The sequence below is a fragment of the Argentina silus genome, assembly GCF_951799395.1.
Source record: "Argentina silus genome assembly, chromosome: 11".
NCBI lineage: Eukaryota > Metazoa > Chordata > Actinopteri > Argentiniformes > Argentinidae > Argentina > Argentina silus.
In genome coordinates, this window is record NC_139665.1 from 20,758,666 (window position 1) to 20,779,772 (window position 21,107).

At 39.5% G+C, this 21,107-nt stretch overlaps 1 protein-coding gene and 1 pseudogene across 2 annotated transcripts; both read left to right on the forward strand.

The window, feature by feature from the left end:
* Nucleotides 1-6,443, forward strand: LOC310812586 (sodium-dependent neutral amino acid transporter B(0)AT1-like; the record flags this gene model as incomplete). Its single annotated transcript, XM_083681210.1, has 12 exons — nucleotides 1-196; nucleotides 2,750-2,890; nucleotides 3,135-3,272; nucleotides 3,390-3,571; nucleotides 3,774-3,884; nucleotides 3,982-4,094; nucleotides 4,338-4,466; nucleotides 4,752-4,908; nucleotides 5,120-5,324; nucleotides 5,476-5,635; nucleotides 5,925-6,087; nucleotides 6,219-6,443. The coding sequence occupies 12 exons, from the start codon at nucleotides 1-3 to the stop codon at nucleotides 6,441-6,443; spliced, it is 1,920 nt and encodes a 639-aa protein (XP_083537336.1).
* Nucleotides 6,444-10,135: 3,692 nt separating this feature from the next.
* Nucleotides 10,136-18,310, forward strand: LOC310812587 (sodium-dependent neutral amino acid transporter B(0)AT1-like; annotated as a pseudogene). Its single transcript has 12 exons — nucleotides 10,136-10,265; nucleotides 13,329-13,472; nucleotides 13,791-13,928; nucleotides 14,045-14,224; nucleotides 14,424-14,526; nucleotides 14,624-14,736; nucleotides 14,980-15,108; nucleotides 15,394-15,550; nucleotides 16,987-17,191; nucleotides 17,343-17,502; nucleotides 17,792-17,954; nucleotides 18,086-18,310. The product of its transcript is annotated as a sodium-dependent neutral amino acid transporter B(0)AT1-like (transcript).
* The last annotated feature ends 2,797 nt before the right edge of the window (nucleotides 18,311-21,107 follow it).

Sequence of the window (21,107 nt, forward strand, 5' to 3'; positions counted from 1 at the left end):
ATGAGACTGAAGCTTCCCAACCCGGGTCTGGATGACCGGATCCCATCCCATCAGGAGCTGGAGAAGATGGAACTGGAGGCTGGGGACAGGCCCAAATGGGATAACAAAACCCAGTACATCCTGACCTGTGTGGGCTTCAGTGTGGGACTGGGCAATGTCTGGCGCTTCCCTTACCTGTGCCAAAGCCATGGAGGAGGTAGGAAGAATAGGAGTCCTATGTGGGTGAATAATCTGTTTTCATTGGCTGAAAGCTGTTTGTTGTGATGGATGGCTTTTAAACAGTGCACTTTAACTCAATTCCTGAAAGTCCATTTATAAACCCTTTACAAAGGGGATCTTAATGTAAAATGTTACCATCCTTTTAAAGTAGGGCTACAGTATAACGCATTTCCAAGTGCCACATTTTGTGCATGACAAATAATCTTTACGTGCAGATTATCACCAATTATCTCATATAATTATAATGGAAGTATTTTCAGATGTTTGAACTGTCTTTTTTTATCTTATACAATAATATGCACATATACAGCTAGTGGAAATGGTGAGTGGTGGCTTCAATGTGTATACAAGGTTTTCCCTGGGTAACCTTTTAAAGGATGCTTTTAGTAAAGCGCATTATCATAAGGGATTGAGAAAGCGCACAGTATTATCTCATCATAAAACTCTAAAGCGTCATGAGTTCACCACTTTATGGTAATTTAGGTTAACTATTAGCACTTTAAAATCTAAACACACACCTGTTGGATCACGGTAAAAGTGTTTTTATAGCATAAATGCACCAAGTGAAGACACTGAAGCAAATGTAAAAGGTTGAAGTAACAGAAACATTTTGAATTTCTCACTGCAATATATTGACTGCAGTTCTCATGTTAGTCTGTGCAAAACCAAAGGGGGGGAGCAAAGAGAACACAACTACATGGACCTGTTCCAATCTCTCAATATGCATCTCGTATTCTTTCCTCCCTTACAGTATTCACAGTTCTTACATGACTGGATCTTTGAAAACTATGTGGTGGAGCCTTTTCTTTCACCTTTCTAATTATGTTGGATCAGTCCTTACTTCTAGGAAGGGAGGACATCATGATGCTTTTCCAATAAAGTGGGTTCAACACTCTTATTCTTCTAGAAAAGAGGTTCCCAGACATGGACTGTGGCCCACTTAAAGCATTTAAAAATATCTCAATACCTACTCAAAAAGTAAATCATTGTTTCTGGCCATGAAATCATGAGGTGGATTGTAATACATGATTATTCTCAAATGCCATACACTACAGATACAAGTGAAGCTGTTCAATTCAAGTTATTTTATTCTTCTTCTAAGAATTACAACAGCGCCTCACACTTTCCTTGAATTTGGTAGCTAATCTATGTTGAGTGTCCTCACTAGACTAATATAAACATGACTTTCTAGGGTGTGCCCTGCCCAGATTACCTGCAGGTGTTCTCTACTGCACATGACAGTGCATAAGAACCATAACTCCTCTCACTCATCTGAGACTCAAACACATCACTGTTGAGCACCTGTCCATAGACCTTCGCTAAGAGAATCACATTAGCGCTTACAACAAATGGCAAGATGGTTCCTTGCCTTGAATGTAGTCTATAGTCCAAAATAAACTGTAGTCCATGGCTGTTTAATAAGCCACTACTAACTTCAGCTAACTTTAGCCACCGCTAACAAAAAAACCATGGGACTTACTTTGAGGTGATTTGGCCAAAAATGTTGAACTTTTTGAAAAAGTTACTTTGAGGACACTTCAAAGTAACTCCCATTATTTTTTTATTTCAAGTTCGTTGAAATTCCTCACTGTGACCATTCAGACATGTGCTGATGTCTGTAAATTGGCAAACGCAAGCATGACTTGACACGTTACAACATACTGCAAAACGTTCTAATCTTGCATACTGAAAACACCTAGTAAATAGGTAACAGTATGAACTTGTGGGCATGGGCTTTTACTAATTGCCTGTCATAACCTCCACCTGCTTGAACAACAAGGTCAGACCCCACCCCTATACCAAATGATAAGGATGGTTGCACCCACTTTTAAGACGACTGCTTTATGAGCTGATTCAATGGCCCCCCTATCACACAGATGCACTTTCGACCCAAACTCTTCCCACCTACCTGTCTACACAGCATATGACAGATAAGGAGACTGATGTTTGGAGAGACATCCCAATACTGTACTGAAAAACCAGATAGGAGGCTATTAAGAGACCATATTGACATACATATCTACGTGTTTATGAAACATGTTTATGCCTCTAAAAGGCATAAATGGCAGCAATGCAGGCAGCAATGCTTGTAAACACTGAAAGGGGTCTATCTAGTCCCCATAGATCCTACTAATTATAATCAGTGTTGGGGAGTAGTTCCATTACATGTAGTTCAACTATAAGTTGAACTGCATTTTGCAGTAGCTTGGTGACAGTTAAACTAAATTCAAATCCAAAAGTGATTTCAGAGTGTTTCAGTTGCAGTCTTTCTGTCACATGGACTGGCCATCTTTTACTGACTGACTATCATGTCTTGGAGGAAGTAGTAATAATGTAGTGAACTTTTTTTTCATTGTAGCTTTATTTTGACAAACTATATTTTTCTCAAGGGTAGCTGTAGTATAGTTCAACTTTTTCCCTGTTTAGTTTAAAATTTCAGAGTAGTTTCCCCACCACTGATTATAATACTGTACACAGGGTTTGTTCTTTATGCTATGTATCATTCACATTCTCTGTCACACGTTCCCAGGAGCGTTCATTATCCCATTCGTGATCCTTCTTTTCCTGGAGGGACTTCCACTGCTGTATATGGAGTTTGCCATTGGTCAGCGGCTGAGGAAGGGGAGTGTGGGGGTGTGGACATCCATTAACCCATACCTGACTGGTGTTGGTGAGTGCAACAACTTAACCTCTCTAACCCAGACCAAGACCCAACCTCTTGAGACCCAGATTCAGACCAAGACTAGACCCGTTGAGACCCAGACCCAGACCAAGAACCAACCTCTTGAGACCCAGATTCAGACAAGACCCGTTGAGACCCGTTGACCAGTACTTCCAAGACAAGTTTGACAACTCTCCAGCAGAAAGATACAGATTAAAGGATTGTGCAAATAAATGTAATATTTTTCCAAAAGGTATCGCCGCAATGTTGGTCTCCCTCCTAATCGGCATTTACTACAACACCATCATGGCTTGGGTGATGTGGTACTTTTTCCACTCATTCCAGAGCCCTCTGCCATGGACCCAGTGTCCCCTCAACGCCAACCAAACAGGTATGTTCTCACAGCGCGGGCAGAGAAAGAGTGCTGTAATCAATCTGCTGTAAGCTATGATGGTTCTCTAGGGAATATTAAACAAATATGATCAAAATGAGTGTTGCCTCATTGCAGGTTTGGTGTCAGAGTGTGAGCGCAGCTCCTCAGTAGACTACTTCTGGTACAGAGAGACACTGAACACCTCCACAACCATTGATGAATCTGGAGGGTTGGTGTGGTGGATGGTGCTGTGCCTGGTGTGTGCCTGGGCCACGCTGTATATCTGCTGCCTGCGTGGCATCGAGACCACTGGCAAGGTACAATACCTAGCCCTATACCTCCTATTAAAATATGAAACATATAATAATGATTGTAATAGTGCAGTACCGTCTTGACTCATATCCCTTTTTCTCTCTCTCTCTAAAAAAAATAAAAAGATTAATAAAAAAACACAAAACATAGACCACCTTCTCAAGCCAATACCAGTCATTTTAAAGATGTTCTGCACTCTCTTCCCAGGCTGTGTATGTCACATCCACTTTGCCTTACGTGGTCCTCACCATCTTCCTGATCAGAGGGCTGACCCTCAAAGGTTCTTTAGATGGAATTAAGCACCTCTTCACACCTGATGTTAGTATATCCTTCTTATTTTTGTATTTTCCCATGTCTGAAATCAAATTGTTACAAAGTGTACCATACCATGCATACTGATGCTGTTTTAATATAGCTGGATGAGTTGATGAACCCATCTACCTGGCTGGATGCAGGTGCCCAGGTGTTCTACTCTTTCTCCTTGGCTTCTGGGGGTCTCATCTCCTTCTCCAGCTACAACCCTGTGCAGTAAGTGACCACTGCATATACTGTACTCCAGCCTTCTTATATGTTCAAAAAAGGTGTTCAAGGCATGTGTTATGTCCAGGACTTTTTTTTTACCCTGGTCACATGGTCTGCAGAGCATACTGTAGCTCTAACTGAATTGACTGACAACCATAGGATGAGGCTCAGTGAAAAGTATCAACATCCAACAGTTTAATTTGGAATATGAACTGGACATCAATGTGGCTCCCCTCCTCTGTTATCCAGTAACAACTGTGAGCTGGACGCTGTCATCATCTCAATCGTCAATGGCGGCACCGCGATCTATGCTGCCACCGTCATCTACTCCATCATCGGCTTCAGAGCCACAGAGAGGTTTGACGACTGTATAGACAGGTAAGTGTCTCCAGTCTTGGTGTGTGGGGCTGTACACAGTTGCTCTTACGGTTCCCTCCACTTATTCTACTTGTACAGTATGATAACAAAAGGCATACAACAAAGGAAACACTAAACAGTGATGTATTAACATGTTAATACAGTGTTGTTACTTATTAATTACAATGTTTTTATACAGGTTTTATGAAGGTTATATACTGTAATGGCTCAACAGTGTTATGTACTGGTTCCTTGCCTTGTCTCAATCTTAACCGGAGATTCTTTCAATGTATTTTTTCTTACCAGAAACATCCTAGAATTGCTGAATGCTTTCAATTTACCTGAGGGCAACATCACAGAGTACAACTATGATGAAAGCCTACATCGGCTTAATAGCACTGCCCCATTGATCATTCAGGGTCTAGACCTAGAGACCTGCGACTTGAAGACTTTTCTCAGTGAGGTAAGATTTCCAGACAAAAAAGTACATTTCCATGTTGGCACCTGAAGTCCAAAGCCAATCAAATTCCTTACTCCACTAAGAACACAAATTAGAATGCTATCATTTTGAAACGTATGATGCCAACTTGGAGGATAGTTTGCTAAACTACGTATGTCTCTGGATGTGGTTTCAGTCATTTTTCTTGTGATGATGATTTGTTGTATTCTTGTAGGGTGTGGAGGGAACTGGTCTGGCCTTCATCGCGTTCACAGAGGCCATCACCAAGATGCCTGTCTCTCCTCTCTGGTCCATCCTCTTCTTCATCATGCTCTTCTGTCTGGGGCTGTCCACCATGTTTGGTGCTGTAGAAGGGGTAGTAGTGCCACTACAAGACCTACATATCTTCCCTAAGAATTGGCCCAAAGAGGTAATCACTGGTAAGTTCCAGATGGAATCATTTGAGACCAATGTCAATAGAGACATGATCCAACAAGAAAAACTTCCAATGCTATTCATGACATGAATAAATACTGTACATTTTTTTAGAAACATACCAAGCATACAGTATTCTGGTGTTTTGTGTTTCAGGTCTCGTTTGCCTGTTTTCCTGCATAATTGCCCTCATATTTACTCAGCAATCCGGTAACTACTGGCTGGCACTGTTTGACCGCTTTGCTGGCTCCATCTCTCTCTTAATCATCGCCTTCTGTCAGATGGTGGCTGTTTGTTACATCTATGGGATAGACAGGTAAGGGATGTGAGCTGAAAAGTCCCTGTCTGTCGAACCACTACAACTCTCATGCTCCAAGGTCAACTGTGCCAAGATGCAGAAATAACCACAGATATCAAGCATATCATGTAGGGCAGCAGGGGAAGAGCTTGCTTGCTAGCTAACAGATTGTTTGTATCGTAATGCTGCCATTGTCCGCATACAAATAGCAAAAACATATTACTGTCATAACATGTCAAAAACATATTATTGATGAGCGTTGAGACAGATATGGAACTGACATTTTTGTTTCTTTTTTTTCCACTAGGTTTAACGAAGACATAAAATTTATGATTGGACACAAGCCAAACATTTTCTGGCAGGTCACATGGAGAGTGGTTAGCCCTTTGATCATCCTTGTCATCTTCGTTTTCTACTTAATCACCCAAGTCAACGCAGAGCTCACCTACTTAGTCTGGAATCCAAGCTCGGTATGTTACAGTAGTCTTATTTCAACAATGCCTCACTACAAAGTATTTCTCTTTCTTGATAGATGTCATGCTTTGGAGTAGTCCTTGTCAAAAACGTTTTTTGTTTTTTTTTCTTGTCTCTGTGGCTGTAGGAGAACTTCCCCAAAATGGACACAATAGCATATCCTAGTTGGGTCTCTGGCATGATCTTCATCCTTGCTGGTATCTCCAGCCTTATGGCCCCCGGCGTGGCCATATTCAAACTATTCCAAAAATACTACCGCAAGAAAAACATCTATAAAACAGAGGTCAACACTGTCTCTTCCACAGTGTACGTGAATGACTGTACAGAAGTCATAGAAACCCAATCCCACTAACATTACAGTATATGGGATAGTGCTGCATTAAGCAAGGGCACAATAAGATTGACAACATGATTTACAATGAAGTAAAGTTTGAAGAACTTTGGAAAAGGTGCAATAAGATATGTTTGTTTATTTATATGATAATTGTATCAATAATTGTATCAGTAGCTTTTCTGGGAAATGTTTTCTCTACTTTTCTATATAGTTAGAATTTGTTGGAATGTTGGGTAGGAGGGCATCTTGAAATCTGACATAAAGGCATCTTTTTATTCAACTTTTAAAAAGCACAATATAGAAGGTGGTTGAAAAATGTTGTTCCAATGTAGTCTGTGTTCCATATCATATTTTATTCCATAAGTGTATAGTAGTAGTAGAAACAGTAGTAGAGAAATATTCTTTCTTTTGAGAAGATTATTTGTACATTTCTATCAATTCTATCAATGATATTGTCAATAAAGTCTTTCTAGCAGCACACTCTTCAATGAAATCTGTTGCGTGATATTAAGGTAAAATCTAATTAAAACAAACAGTATTTGTCCCTGCTTTGACCTTGACTTTAAGGACAACCATTTGATGGCCATATATCTACTCTGAACTACTCTGAAGGTTTCTTGGTTTGATTTGCTATTTTTTTTCACATTTACTGAAGTTATTAGCATATTATCACAATTCTGAAACCTACACACAACCAAATAATATTCATTAAGTAATTACGAAACCGTCCTTCAAAGGTTCTATTGCTGGAGATTGCAAGTCAATAAAGCAGTATACTGTATACCAGTGGATGACCTTAGTTAATAATTGCATTATAAAGGAACACTGATAACATTTCAAATCTATTTAAGGCTTTACCTCCATAACAATGCTGGCCAGACTGCTCTCCACTATCACTTCAAAAACTTCTAAAAGAAATTCTGTTACATTAATTGGCACTAGTTTTTCTTTAAAAGTTAAGCTATGTTTCGAATTGACAATTGATGCACAGTATGTCATTGTAGGTGTGTGTTTAATTAATTTTATATTTTAACTCGGGAAAGGCTTCCACTGATAAGTTTGTAACCACGTAGTTGTTCAATACACAAAATATTTGTTCACCTGCCGTTCCAGTAGGAATAGTCATGCAACATAAGTCCTCTGCGACCCACTGACCCCACCAGACGCTGGGTATATTCTCTGGTGATTCTCTGCCAGGCCTGTACTGCAGCTATCTTCAGTTGTTGTTTGTTTTGGGGTTTTTTTGCCTAAAATCTTAAAATCAGGAAATGAAATTGATGTTCAATTGGATTTAAATCTGAAAATGGACTTGGTCAGTCAAAAACTTGTCCCCCCGAACATCAGTGGCAGGCCTCTTTATATAGTTAGTTCTGATCATGCATTATTTTGAGATGCAACAGGATATGCAAAACAGGTCAGATGGTTCCCAGCCCTTAACGCCAGCAGTTTATGATCAAACATGTCTGGTTGAACAGTATCTTGTCTTGGTTGGACAGTCACCAAATAAGGAGACTTTGAGTGCTTACAGTCGGACAGTAAGCACTTCAAAGACTCTCTTTTGCACACAACTCTTGCATTTAGCACGCTTCCGCATATAATGGAAAATTACAGCAGTACAACAGTTCAGTGAAAATACAGTACAGTATTCTAAGTTAACCTTTCCTACAATCGATTAGGTACTAATCATCATCATTTTTTCTATCGCAATAGATAGATGAGAGGTTAGATAGATGGTTGGATTGGTGTGAATATCTTAAAAGCTGTAAGAGGAGTAGCATACCAAAAAATCTGAAGAATTTGAATAATAATAAGAAAAAGTATGAGCAATAACAATAGTTGGACTTCCTGAAGCAAGCCCACTAATTAAGACAAGTTAGCCAGTTCTTGTGGCAGCTATACATGCCCAAACCATAGCACCCCCTCCACCATACTGTAAATCTTGGGCAGATCCTTTTTTCTCTTAACGTTCTTCTTTCAATCACTCTGGTACATGATCATATTCGTCTTATCTGCCCACAAGACATCTGCAGGCTTTTTAGATACTTTTTGCTTTGTTCAGTTTTTTTATTATGATGAGCATTATTCAGTCATCCACTATAGAAGACCACTATAGTCTTCCTTGAATTACCAGCCCTTTTTCGATTGCTGAGCTCACCAGTGCTCTCTTTCTTTTTTAATGATGTTACAAACTGTTGATTTTGATAAGTCTAAGGTTTTGGCTATGTTTCTGATTGATTTTTCTGATAGTTCAGCCTCATAATGGCTTTCCCGAAAGCAAATGCAAAGTCTAGAATCAATAGTAGATATTGACAGCTCTCCTATGCCTGCACAAATTATATGACGCAACACACCTGACTTACCAGAAACACCTGTCAAGCCAATTTTCAAATACTTTTGGTGCCCTGAAATAGGGGGACTATGTATAAAAAGGGTTGTAATTTCTAAATGGTGAAACCAATCTGAACATTTAATTAAAGTTGAGAATCTCTACTTGAACCTTATAGCAATTGTTTTATTTCAAATCCTCTTTTCAATACTTATGGAGGTCACTGTCAAATCAAACAAAAAAGTCTAACAAAAAACAACATCACAGGTACATCGATGAGTGAGATAATGCAACACAAAGAATGGACATTCACAACTACCCACAATTCCCTAGTAACAGGAGGGAGTAATGTCGCAAGTTTGCTGGGGAATTGTGGGGAATTGTGGTTCTTTATGTTGTAATATCTCACTAACCGATGTACCTGTGATGTTGGTTCTTGTTTGATTCCAACTGTATTTCATCTGTGCTTATGTTCATGTGACATCACAACTTCAAACAGGGGCATTGGGAGGAATGAGATAAGCAAAAAGGTTCCAAATAGCACCTCTTTGATGAGAAGGTTGCAAATATCACCTTTTTGGTGAAACGGGTTACAAATAGCTCCGCCTTGATGAAATGGTTCTATTAATGACTTTGTTGCACCTCAATGGTGCCATTGAAAACGTTTTTTTCAAACAGTGTACGTCATGCTGGTTTTGGACCTTGTAATCACTAAGTAAGAACTCAAATCTTTCCAAAAACACAACCCACGGTTATCTTACTAAACACATGTGGGAATACTGCTAGAACAATCTCAGTACTCTCTTGCTATGTTTTAATCTTCCTTGGTATGTAATTGTATCTGCTATCTTGGATTTACCATCAACTCATGAATAGACATTCAGGCACATGACTTGGACTACATCCATGCATTCTTGGATTCTGTTGTGTCACTACACATCATGCATTAACCATAATAAAAATGCTTGCATCTTTTGGCACTTAAACCTGCTAATTGGCACTTAAACCTGCTAATGTGTCACTGGCTTAGATGAATCCACAGATAAGTCTAGGTGCAAAAGGTTATAAATGGAGTTTCCGTTCCCCTTGAAAGAACACAGACAGGGGTAAAGGACACACGCAGTAGGCACAACACGCTCTGCAGTGAATTGATGACGGTGACAACAGAGGAGAGGAAGTCCTAATCCTTGGTGTATGAAGACTTACTGTAGCTATCTGCCCATCTTTTTCCACACTCTTTATGAAAACTAAAGCTAGAAACTGAGAAAGAGAAAAGGAGAGAGACATCAGTCTAAACTTACCTAGAAAGCCAGCCACCATGTGACTGAAGCTTCCCAACCTGGGTCTTGATCACCGGATCCCGTCTCATCAGGAGCTGGAGAAGATGGAAATGGAGGCTGGGGACAGGCCCAAATGAGATAACAAAACCCAGTACATGCTGACCTGTGTGGGCTTCAGTGTGGGACTGGGCAATGTCTGGCGCTTCCCTTACCTGTGCCAAAGCCATGGAGGAGGTAGGAAGAATAGGAGTCCTATGTGGGTGAATAATCTGTTTTCATTGGCTGAAAGCTGGTTGTTATGATGGATGGCTTTTAAACAGTGCATTTTAACTCAATTCCTGAAAGTCCATTTATAAACCCTTTACAAAGGGGATCTTAATGTAAAATGTTACCATCCTTTTAAAGTAGGGCTACAGTATAACACATTTCCAAGTGCCACATTTTGTGCATGACAAATAATCTTTAGGTGCAGATTATCACCAATTATCTCATATAATTATAATGGAGGTATTTTCAGATGTTTGAACTGTCTTTTTTTATCTTATACAATAATATGCACATATACAGCTAGTGGAAATGGTGAGTGGTGGCTTCAATGTGTATACAAGGTTTTCCCTGCGTAACCTTTTAAAGGATGCTTTTAGTAAAGTGCATTATCATGAGAAAGCGCACAGTAATATCTCATCATAAAACTCAAAAGCGTCATGAGTTCACCACTTTATGGTAATTTAGGTTAACTATTAGCACTTTAAAATCTAAACACACACCTGTTGGATCACGGTAAAAGTGTTTTTATAGCATAAATGCACCAAGTGAAGACACTGAAGCAAATGTAAAAGGTTGAAGTAACAGAAACATTTTGAATTTCTCACTGCAATATATTGACTGCAGTTCTCATGTTAGTCTGTGCAAAACCAAAGGGGGGGAGCAAAGAGAACACAACTACATGGACCTGTTCCAATCTCTCAATATGCATCTCGTATTCTTTCCTCCCTTACAGTATTCACAGTTCTTACATGACTGGATCTTTGAAAACTATGTGGTGGAGCCTTTTCTTTCACCTTTCTAATTATGTTGGATCAGTCCTTACTTCTAGGAAGGGAGGACATCATGATGCTTTTCCAATAAAGTGGGTTCAACACTCTTATTCTTTTAGAAAAGAGGTTCCCAGACATGGACTGTGGCCCACTTAAAGCATTTAAAAATATCTCAATACCTACTCAAAAAGTAAATCATTGTTTCTGGCCATGAAATCATGAGGTGGATTGTAATACATGATTATTCTCAAATGCCATACACTACAGATACAAGTGAAGCTGTTCAATTCAAGTTATTTTATTCTTCTTCTAAGAATTACAACAGCGCCTCACACTTTCCTTGAATTTGGTAGCTAATCTATGTTGAGTGTCCTCACTAGACTAATATAAACATGACTTTCTAGGGTGTGCCCTGCCCAGATTACCTGCAGGTGTTCTCTACTGCACATGACAGTGCATAAGAACCATAACTCCTCTCACTCATCTGAGACTCAAACACATCACTGTTGAGCACCTGTCCATAGACCTTCGCTAAGAGAATCACATTAGCGCTTACAACAAATGGCAAGATGGTTCCTTGCCTTGAATGTAGTCTATAGTCCAAAATAAACTGTAGTCCATGGCTGTTTAATAAGCCACTACTAACTTCAGCTAACTTTAGCCACCGCTAACAAAAAAACCATGGGACTTACTTTGAGGTGATTTGGCCAAAAATGTTGAACATTTTGAAAAAGTTACTTTGAGGACACTTCAAAGTAACTCCCATTATTTTTTTATTTCAAGTTCGTTGAAATTCCTCACTGTGACCATTCAGACATGTGCTGATGTCTGTAAATTGGCAAACGCAAGCATGAGTTGACACGTTACAACATACTGCAAAACTAACCCTAACCCTAACCCTAACCCTAACCCTAATCTTGCATACTGAAAACACCTAGTAAATAGGTAACAGTATGAACTTGTGGGCATGGGCTTTTACTAATTGCCTGTCATAACCTCCACCTGCTTGAACAACAAGGTCAGACCCCACCCCTATACCAAATGATAAGGATGGTTGCACCCACTTTTAAGACGACTGCTTTATGAGCTGATTCAATGGCCCCCCTATCACACAGATGCACTTTCGACCCAAACTCTTCCCACCTACCTGTCTACACAGCATATGACAGATAAGGAGACTGATGTTTGGAGAGACATCCCAATACTGTACTGAAAAACCAGATAGGAGGCTATTAAGAGACCATATTGAGATGCATATCTATGTGTTTATGAAACATGTTTATGCCTCTGATAAAATAAAAAAAATAAAAAGATTATTTCCCTTTTCACCATTTCGATAGTGGAATATGCTAGTCGTCATATGTAACAAATAAAATACAAAATAGGGACATTGGTGGTCTGTCATGATGAGGAGCTAATTATGAAAACCTGTAGACCCCTTTCAAGTTCACGTCACGCATGGAGAAGCTTGGATGCACAAGCAGTCAATATCATGTAGAAACACATTATCTTAGGCACAGGCTGGCATCTCTCACACAAAACAAAAATGTCCTTTTGTGCAGTTGGGTGACAAAACAGAAAAGGCCAAAATAACCATGTTTTACAGAAAGAATGAAATAACACCAACTAAAAATGCTTTACCCTATTGAGTAACAATAGATACTTTTTTTAGGAAGGTACCCAGACATTCATGTGCAGTTGGCTGTCAGGATATAGTTGTTCATTTTGTTTACTACAGCCCATGTCTTGTATAAGAGTGGGGTATTTCGCTACCAACATGTATGTGCATCTTGCTCAGGCAGCAATGCTTGTAAACACTGAAAGGGGTCTATCTAGTCCCCATAGATCCTACTAATTATAATCAGTGTTGGGGAGTAGTTCCATTACATGTAGTTCAACTATAAGTTGAACTGCATTTTGCAGTAGCTTGGTGACAGTTAAACTAAATTCAAATCCAAAAGTGATTTCAGAGTGTTTCAGTTGCAGTCTTTCTGTCACATGGACTGGCCATCTTTTACTGACTGACTATCATGTCTTAGAGGAAGTAGTAACAATGTAGTGAACTTTTTTTTCATTGTCGCTTTATTTTGACAAACTATATTTCTCTCAAGGGTAGCTGTAGTGTAGTTCAACTTTTTCCCTGTTTAGTGTAAAGTGTAAACTAAACATACCAAGCATAAAGAGTAGTTTCCCCACCACTGATTATAATACTGTACACAGGGTTTGTTATTTATGCTATGTATCACTCACATTCTCTGTCACACGTTCCCAGGAGCGTTCATTATCCCATTCCTGATCCTTCTTTTCCTGGAGGGACTTCCACTGCTGTATCTGGAGTTTGCCATTGGTCAGCGGCTGAGGAAGGGGAGTGTGGGGGTGTGGACATCCATTAACCCAGACTGGTGTTGGTGAGTGCAACACCTTAACCAGTGGTCTCTAACCCTGAGGTGCTACAGGGTGTGCACATTTTTGTTTGAGTCTATCATTGATATACCTGATACAGAGATGGAGTCAAGAATGGAACCCTCGAGATCCAGACCCAGACCAAGACTAGACCCGTTGAGACCGAGACACAGACCAAGAACCAACCTCTTGAGACCCAGATTCAGACAAGACCCGTTGAGACCCGTTGACCAGTACTTCCAAGACAAGTTTGGCAACTCTCCAGCAGAAAGATACAGATTAAAGGATTGTGCAAATAAATGTAATATATTTCCAAAAGGTATCGCCGTAATGTTGGTCTCCCTCCTAATCGGCATTTACTACAACACCATCATGGCTTGGGTGATGTGGTACTTTTTCAACTCATTCCAGAGCCCTCTGCCATGGGCCCAGTGTCCCCTCAACGCCAACTGAACAGGTATGTTCTCACAGCGTGGGCAGAGAAAGAGTGCTGTAATCAATCTGCTGTAAGCTATCATGGTTCTCTAGGGAATATTAAACAAATATGATCAAAATGAGTGTTGCCTCATGCAGGTTTCGTGTCAGAGTGTGAGTGCAGCTCCTCAGTAGACTACTTCTGGTACAGAGAGACACTGAACACCTTCACAACCATTGATGAATCTGGAGGGTTGGTGTGGTGGATGGTGCTGTGCCTGGTGGGTGCCTGGGCCATGCTGTATACCTGCATGGCCCAGGCATGTATACACTGGCAAGGTACAATACCTAGCCCTATACCTCCTATTAAAATATGAAACATATAATAATGATTGTAATAGTGCAGTAACATCTTGACTCATGTCCCTTTTTCTCTCTCTCTCTAAAAAAAAAAAGATTAATAAAAAAACACAAAACATAGACCACCTTCTCATGCCAATACCAGTCATTTTAAAGGTGTTCTGCACTCTCTTCCCAGGCTGTGTATGTCACATCCACTTTGCCTTAAGTGGTCCTCACCATCTTCCTGGCTGACCCTCAAAGGTTCTTCAGATGGAATTAAGTACCTCTTCACACCTGATGTTAGTATATCCTTCTTATTTTTGTATTTTCCCATGTCTGAAATCAAATTGTTACAAAGTGTACCATACCATGCATACTGATGCTGTTTTAATATAGCTGGATGAGTTGATGAACCCATCTACCTGGCTGGATGCAGGTGCCCAGGTGTTCTACTCTTTCTCCTTGGCTTCTGGGGGTCTCATCTCCTTCTCCAGCTACAACTCTGTGCAGTAAGTGACCACTGCATATACTGTACTCCAGCCTTCTTATATGTTCAAAAAAGGTGTTCAAGGCATGTGTTATGTCCAGGACTTTTTTTTTACCCTGGTCACATGGTCTGCAGAGCATACTGTAGCTGTAACTGAATTGACTGACAACCATAGGATGAGGCTCAGTGAAAGGTATCAACATCCAACAGTTTAACTTGGAATATGAACTGGACATCAATGTGGCTCCCCTCCTCTGTTATCCAGTAACAACTGTGAGCTGGACGCTGTCATCATCTCAATCGTCAATGGCGGCACCGCGATCTATGCTGCCACCGTCATCTACTCCATCATTGGCTTCAGAGCCACAGAGAGGTTTGACGACTGTATAGACAGGTAAGTGTCTCCAGTCTTGGTGTGTGGGGCTGTACACAGTTGCTCTTACGGTTCCCTCCACTTTTTCTACTTGTACAGTATGATAACAAAAGGCATACAACAAAGGAAACACTAAACAGTGATGTATTAACATGTTAATACAGTGTTGTTACTTATTAATTACAATGTTTTTATACAGGTTTTATGAAGGTTATATACTGTAATGGCTCAACAGTGTTATGTACTGGTTCCTTGCCTTGTCTCAATCTTAACCGGAGATTCTTTCAATGTATTTTTTCTTACCAGAAACATCCTAGCATTGCTGAATGCTTTCAATTTACCTGAGGGCAACATCACAGAGTACAACTATGATGAAAGCCTACAGCAGCTTAATAGCACTGCCCCATTGATCATTCAGGGTCTAGACCTAGAGACCTGCGACTTGAAGACTTTTCTCAGTGAAGTAAGATTTCCAGACAAAAAAGTACATTTCCATGTTGGCACCTGAAGTCCAAAGCCAATCAAATTCCTTACTCCACTAAGAACACAAATTAGAATGCTATCATTTTGAAACGTATGATGCCAACTTGGAGGATAGTTTGCTAAACTACGTATGTCTCTGGATGTGGTTTCAGTCATTTTTCTTGTGATTGTAGCGCCCCTTTGCTGGTCTGAGCAATTAATAGGGGTGGCTAACCTGAATTCTTTAAATAAAATGGTATCTCTACCTATTATTATGTGTTTACTTTGTCTATTATATATTAACACAGTCCCACCAATAACTTGTCTTTTGTTATTTCATTCAAATCAGATCTCTTTTACTGATATTAAATCCCCAAAATAGAGTACACGAAATGAAATACAACAACACTTAACATACACATACAAATATCAAAAGGTAAATGGTAAAGACTGTACACCTCAATTAAAATAAATAAAACCTATACTAAAGCCGGCAAAGATAACTACGACACAATACCAAGTCCAGTGCGTTGCAGGCCTGGCGCGTGTAGCTTGAGTGCGTAGTAGCTCACCCTAAAATGGCGGCTCCTTCACTCTCACGAGCTAGACGACACACCAAACTCCCAGTTCCGTAAGCCGGCAGCCTCGCGAAGCTCCTCTCTCGGCAACCTGGGTAGTTCTCTCCAACGGCAGGACTCTTTGGTACTACTGTCTCTCCCGGTGGCTATCGACGTTTGGAACTCCCTTGTGGGTCGAACACACAGCCCATAAGCCTCCGAAGGAAAAACTAGCTATCTCACTTCTGAGCTAGGCTAGGCTAATCCAGTTGGTTGACCGTCGGAACAGTTACTCCTCTACAGAGAAAGTGTTCCTAAACAGGTCATACGCCGAACGTAGTAACTTGTAGAGTTCACGGGTTGTGTACTCGCATTACCTTGTTCTAAACAAGAAATAAGTGGGCTACCTATTTCCACACTATTAGATTTCACAGCCAGCAGTATATTACATCCGTTCTCTTTCTTCGCCTTCTCCCAACTAACGTCTCCTTCTCCTCCACCTGACACCTGACCTCCAACTCACTTTTTCATTGGCTTATGAAAATAAACAAAATGCACAAACGTTATATTTGAATATTTTCTCACAGAAATCAAAAGTAAATTCTTTTACAATATTGCCAGCATTGTGAACATAGTATAGAATAAAACAAAATACATTTCACATCATGTAAATAATTCAACACATGAACTTAACCCATGAAACTCTATTCATTTTGCACAATATCCAATACCAAACATAGTAATAGTTTTACCCTTTTTAGTCCTATGTATTCTATTAATGAACTTATTCTATATATACTATTTATTAATTAATGAACTTTTACTAGTTAGGCCTAATTTCCATAGGGCTACATGATGATGATTTGTTGTATTCTTGTAGGGTGTGGAGGGAACTGGTCTGGCCTTCATCGCGTTCACAGAGGCCATCACCAAGATGCCTGTCTCTCCTCTCTGGTCTATCCTCTTCTTCATCATGCTCTTCTGTCTGGGGCTGTCCACCATGTTTGGTGCTGTAGAAGGGGTAGTAGTGCCACTACAAGACCTACATATCTTCCCTAAGAATTGGCCCAAAGAGGTAATCACTGGTAAGTTCCAGATGGAATCATTTGAGACCAATGTCAATAGAGACATGATCCAACAAGAAAAACTTCCAATGCTATTCATGACATGAATAAATACTGTACATTTTTTTAGAAACATACCAAGCATACAGTATTCTGGTGTTTTGTGTTTCAGGTCTCGTTTGCCTGTTTTCCTGCATAATTGCCCTCGTATTTACTCAGCAATCCGGTAACTACTGGCTGGCACTGTTTGACCGCTTTGCTGGCTCCATCTCTCTCTTAATCATCGCCTTCTGTCAGATGGTGGCTGTTTGTTACATCTATGGGATAGACAGGTAAGGGATGTGAGCTGAAAAGTCCCTGTCTGTCGAACCACTACAACTCTCATGCTCCAAGGTCAACTGTGCCAAGATGCAGAAATAACCACAGATATCAAGCATATCATGTAGGGCAGCAGGGGAAGAGCTTGCTTGTTAGCTAACAGATTGTTTGTATCGTAATGCTGCCATTGTCCGCATACAAATAGCAAAAACATATTACTGTCATAACATGTCAAAAACATATTATTGATGAGCGTTGAGACAGATATGGAGCTGATATTTTTGTTTCTTTTTTTTCCACTAGGTTTAACGAAGACATAAAATTTATGATTGGACACAAGCCAAACATTTTCTGGCAGGTCACATGGAGAGTGGTTAGCCCTTTGATCATCTTTGTCATCTTCGTTTTCTACTTAATCACCCAAGTCAACGCAGAGCTCACCTACTTAGTCTGGAATCCAAGCTCGGTATGTTACAGTAGTCTTATTTCAACAATGCCTCACTACAAAGTATTTCTCTTTCTTGATAGATGTCATGCTTTGGAGTAGTCCTTGTCAAAAACGTTTTTTATTTTTTTTTCTTGTCTCTGTGGCTGTAGGAGAACTTCCCCAAAATGGACACAATAACATATCCTAGTTGGGTCTCTGGCATCATCTTCATCCTTGCTGGTATCTCCAGCCTTATGGCCCCCGGCATGGCCATATTCAAACTATTCCAAAAATACTACCGCAAGAAAAACATCTATAAAACAGAGGTCAACACTGTCTCTTCCACAGTGTACGTGAATGACTGTACAGAAGTCATAGAAACCCAATCCCACTAACATTACAGTATATGGGATAGTGCTGCATTAAGCAAGGGCACAATAAGATTGACAACATGATTTACAATGAAGTAAAGTTTGAAGAACTTTGGAAAAGGTGCAATAAGATATGTTTGTTTATTTATATGATAATTGTGTTATATCAGTAGCTTTTCTGGGAAATGTTTTCTCTACTTTTCTATATAGTTAGAATTTGTTGGAATGTTGGGTAGGAGGGCATCTTGAAATCTGACATAAAGGCATCTTTTTATTCAACTTTTAAAAAGCACAATATAGAAGGTGGTTGAAAAATGTTGTTCCAATGTAGTCTGTGTTCCATATCATATTTTATTCCATAAGTGTATAGTAGTAGTAGAAACAGTAGTAGAGAAATATTCTTTCTTTTGAGAAGATTATTTGTACATTTCTATCAATTCTATCAATGATATTGTCAATAAAGTCTTCCTAGCAGCACACTCTTCAATGAAATCTGTTGCGTGATATTAAGGTAAAATCTAATTAAAACAAACAGTATTTGTCCCTGCTTTGACCTTGACTTTAAGGACAACCATTTGATGGCCATATATCTACTCTGAACTACTCTGAAGGTTTCTTGGTTTGATTTGCTATTTTTTTTCACATTTACTGAAGTTATTAGCATATTATCACAATTCTGAAACCTACACACAACCAAATAATATTCATTAAGTAATTACGAAACCGTCCTTCAAAGGTTCTATTGCTGGAGATTGCAAGTCAATAAAGCAGTATACTGTATACCAGTGGATGACCTTAGTTAATAATTGCATTATAAAGGAACACTGATAAAATTTCAAATCTATTTAAGGCTTTACCTCCATAACAATGCTGGCCAGACTGCTCTCCACTATCACTTCAAAAACTTCTAAAAGAAATTCTGTTACATTAATTGGCACTAGTTTTTCTTTAAAAGTTAAGCTATGTTTCGAATTGACAATTGATGCACAGTATGTCATTGTAGGTGTGTGTTTAATTAATTTTATATTTTAACTCGGGAAAGGCTTCCACTGATAAGTTTGTAACCACGTAGTTGTTCAATACACAAAATATTTGTTCACCTGTCGTTCCAGTAGGAATAGTCATGCAACATAAGTCCTCTGCGACCCACTGACCCCACCAGACGCTGGGTATATTCTCTGGTGATTCGCTGCCAGGCCTGTACTGCAGCTATCTTCAGTTGTTGTTTGTTTTGGGGGTTTTTTGCCTAAAATCTTAAAATCAGGAAATGAAATTGATGTTCAATTGGATTTAAATCTGAAAATGGACTCGGCCAGTCAAAAACTTGCCCCCCCGAACATCAGTGGCAGGCCTCTTTATATAGTTAGTTCTGGTCATGCATTATTTTGAGATGCAACAGGATATGCAAAACAGGTCAGATGGTTCCCAGCCCTTAACGCCAGCAGTTTATGATCAAACATGTCTGGTTGAACAGTATCTTGTTTTGGTTGGACAGTCACCAAATAAGGAGACTTTGAGTGCTTACAGTCGGACAGTAAGCACTTCAAAGACTCTCTTTTGCACACAACTCTTGCATTTAGCACGCTTCCGCATATAATGGAAAATTACAGCAGTACAACAGTTCAGTGAAATGAGAGGTTAGATAGATGGTTGGATTGGTGTGAATATCTTAAAAACTGTAAGAGGAGTAGCATACCAAAAAATCTGAAGAATTTGAATAATAATACGAAAAAGTATGAGCAATAACAATAGTTGGACTTCCTGAAGCAAGCCCACTAATTAAGACAAGTTAGCCAGTTCTTGTGGCAGCTATACATGCCCAAACCATAGCACCCCCTCCACCATACTGTAAATCTTGGGCAGATCCTTTTTTCTCTTAACGTTCTTCTTTCAATCACTCTGGTACATGATCATATTCGTCTTATCTGCCCACAAGACATCTGCAGGCTTTTTAGATACTTTTTGCTTTGTTCAGTTTTTTTATTATGATGAGCATTATTCGGTCATCTACTATAGAAGACCACTATAGTCTTCCTTGAATTACCAGCCCTTTTTCGATTGCTGAGCTCACCAGTGCTTTCTTTCTTTTTTAATGATGTTACAAACTGTTGATTTTGATAAGTCTAAGGTTTTGGCTATGTTTCTGATTGATTTTTCTGATAGTTCAGCCTCATAATGGCTTTCCCGAAAGCAAATGCAAAGTCTAGAATCAATAGTAGATATTGACAGCTCTCCTATGCCTGCACAAATTATATGACGCAACACACCTGACTTACCAGAAACACCTGTCAAGCCAATTTTCAAATACCTTTGGTGCCCTGAAATAGGGGGACTATGTATAAAAAGAGTTGTAATTTCTAAATGGTGAAACCAATCTGAACATTTAATTGAAGTTGAGAATCTCTATTTGAACCTTATAGCAATTGTTTTATTTCAAATCCTCTTTCCAATACTTATGGAGGTCACTGTCAAATCAAACAAAAAAGTCTAACAAAAAACAACATCACAGGTACATCGATGAGTGAGATAATGCAACACAAAGAATGGACATTCACAACTACCCACAATTCCCTAGTAACAGGAGGGAGTAATGTCGCAAGTTTGCTGGGGAATTGTGGGGAATTGTGGTTCTTTATGTTGTAATATCTCACTAACCGATGTACCTGTGATGTTGGTTCTTGTTTGATTCCAACTGTATTTCATCTGTGCTCATGTTCATGTGACATCACAACTTCAAACAGGGGCATTGGGAGGAATGAGATAAGCAAAAAGGTTCCAAATAGCACCTCTTTGATGAGAAGGTTGCAAATATCACCTTTTT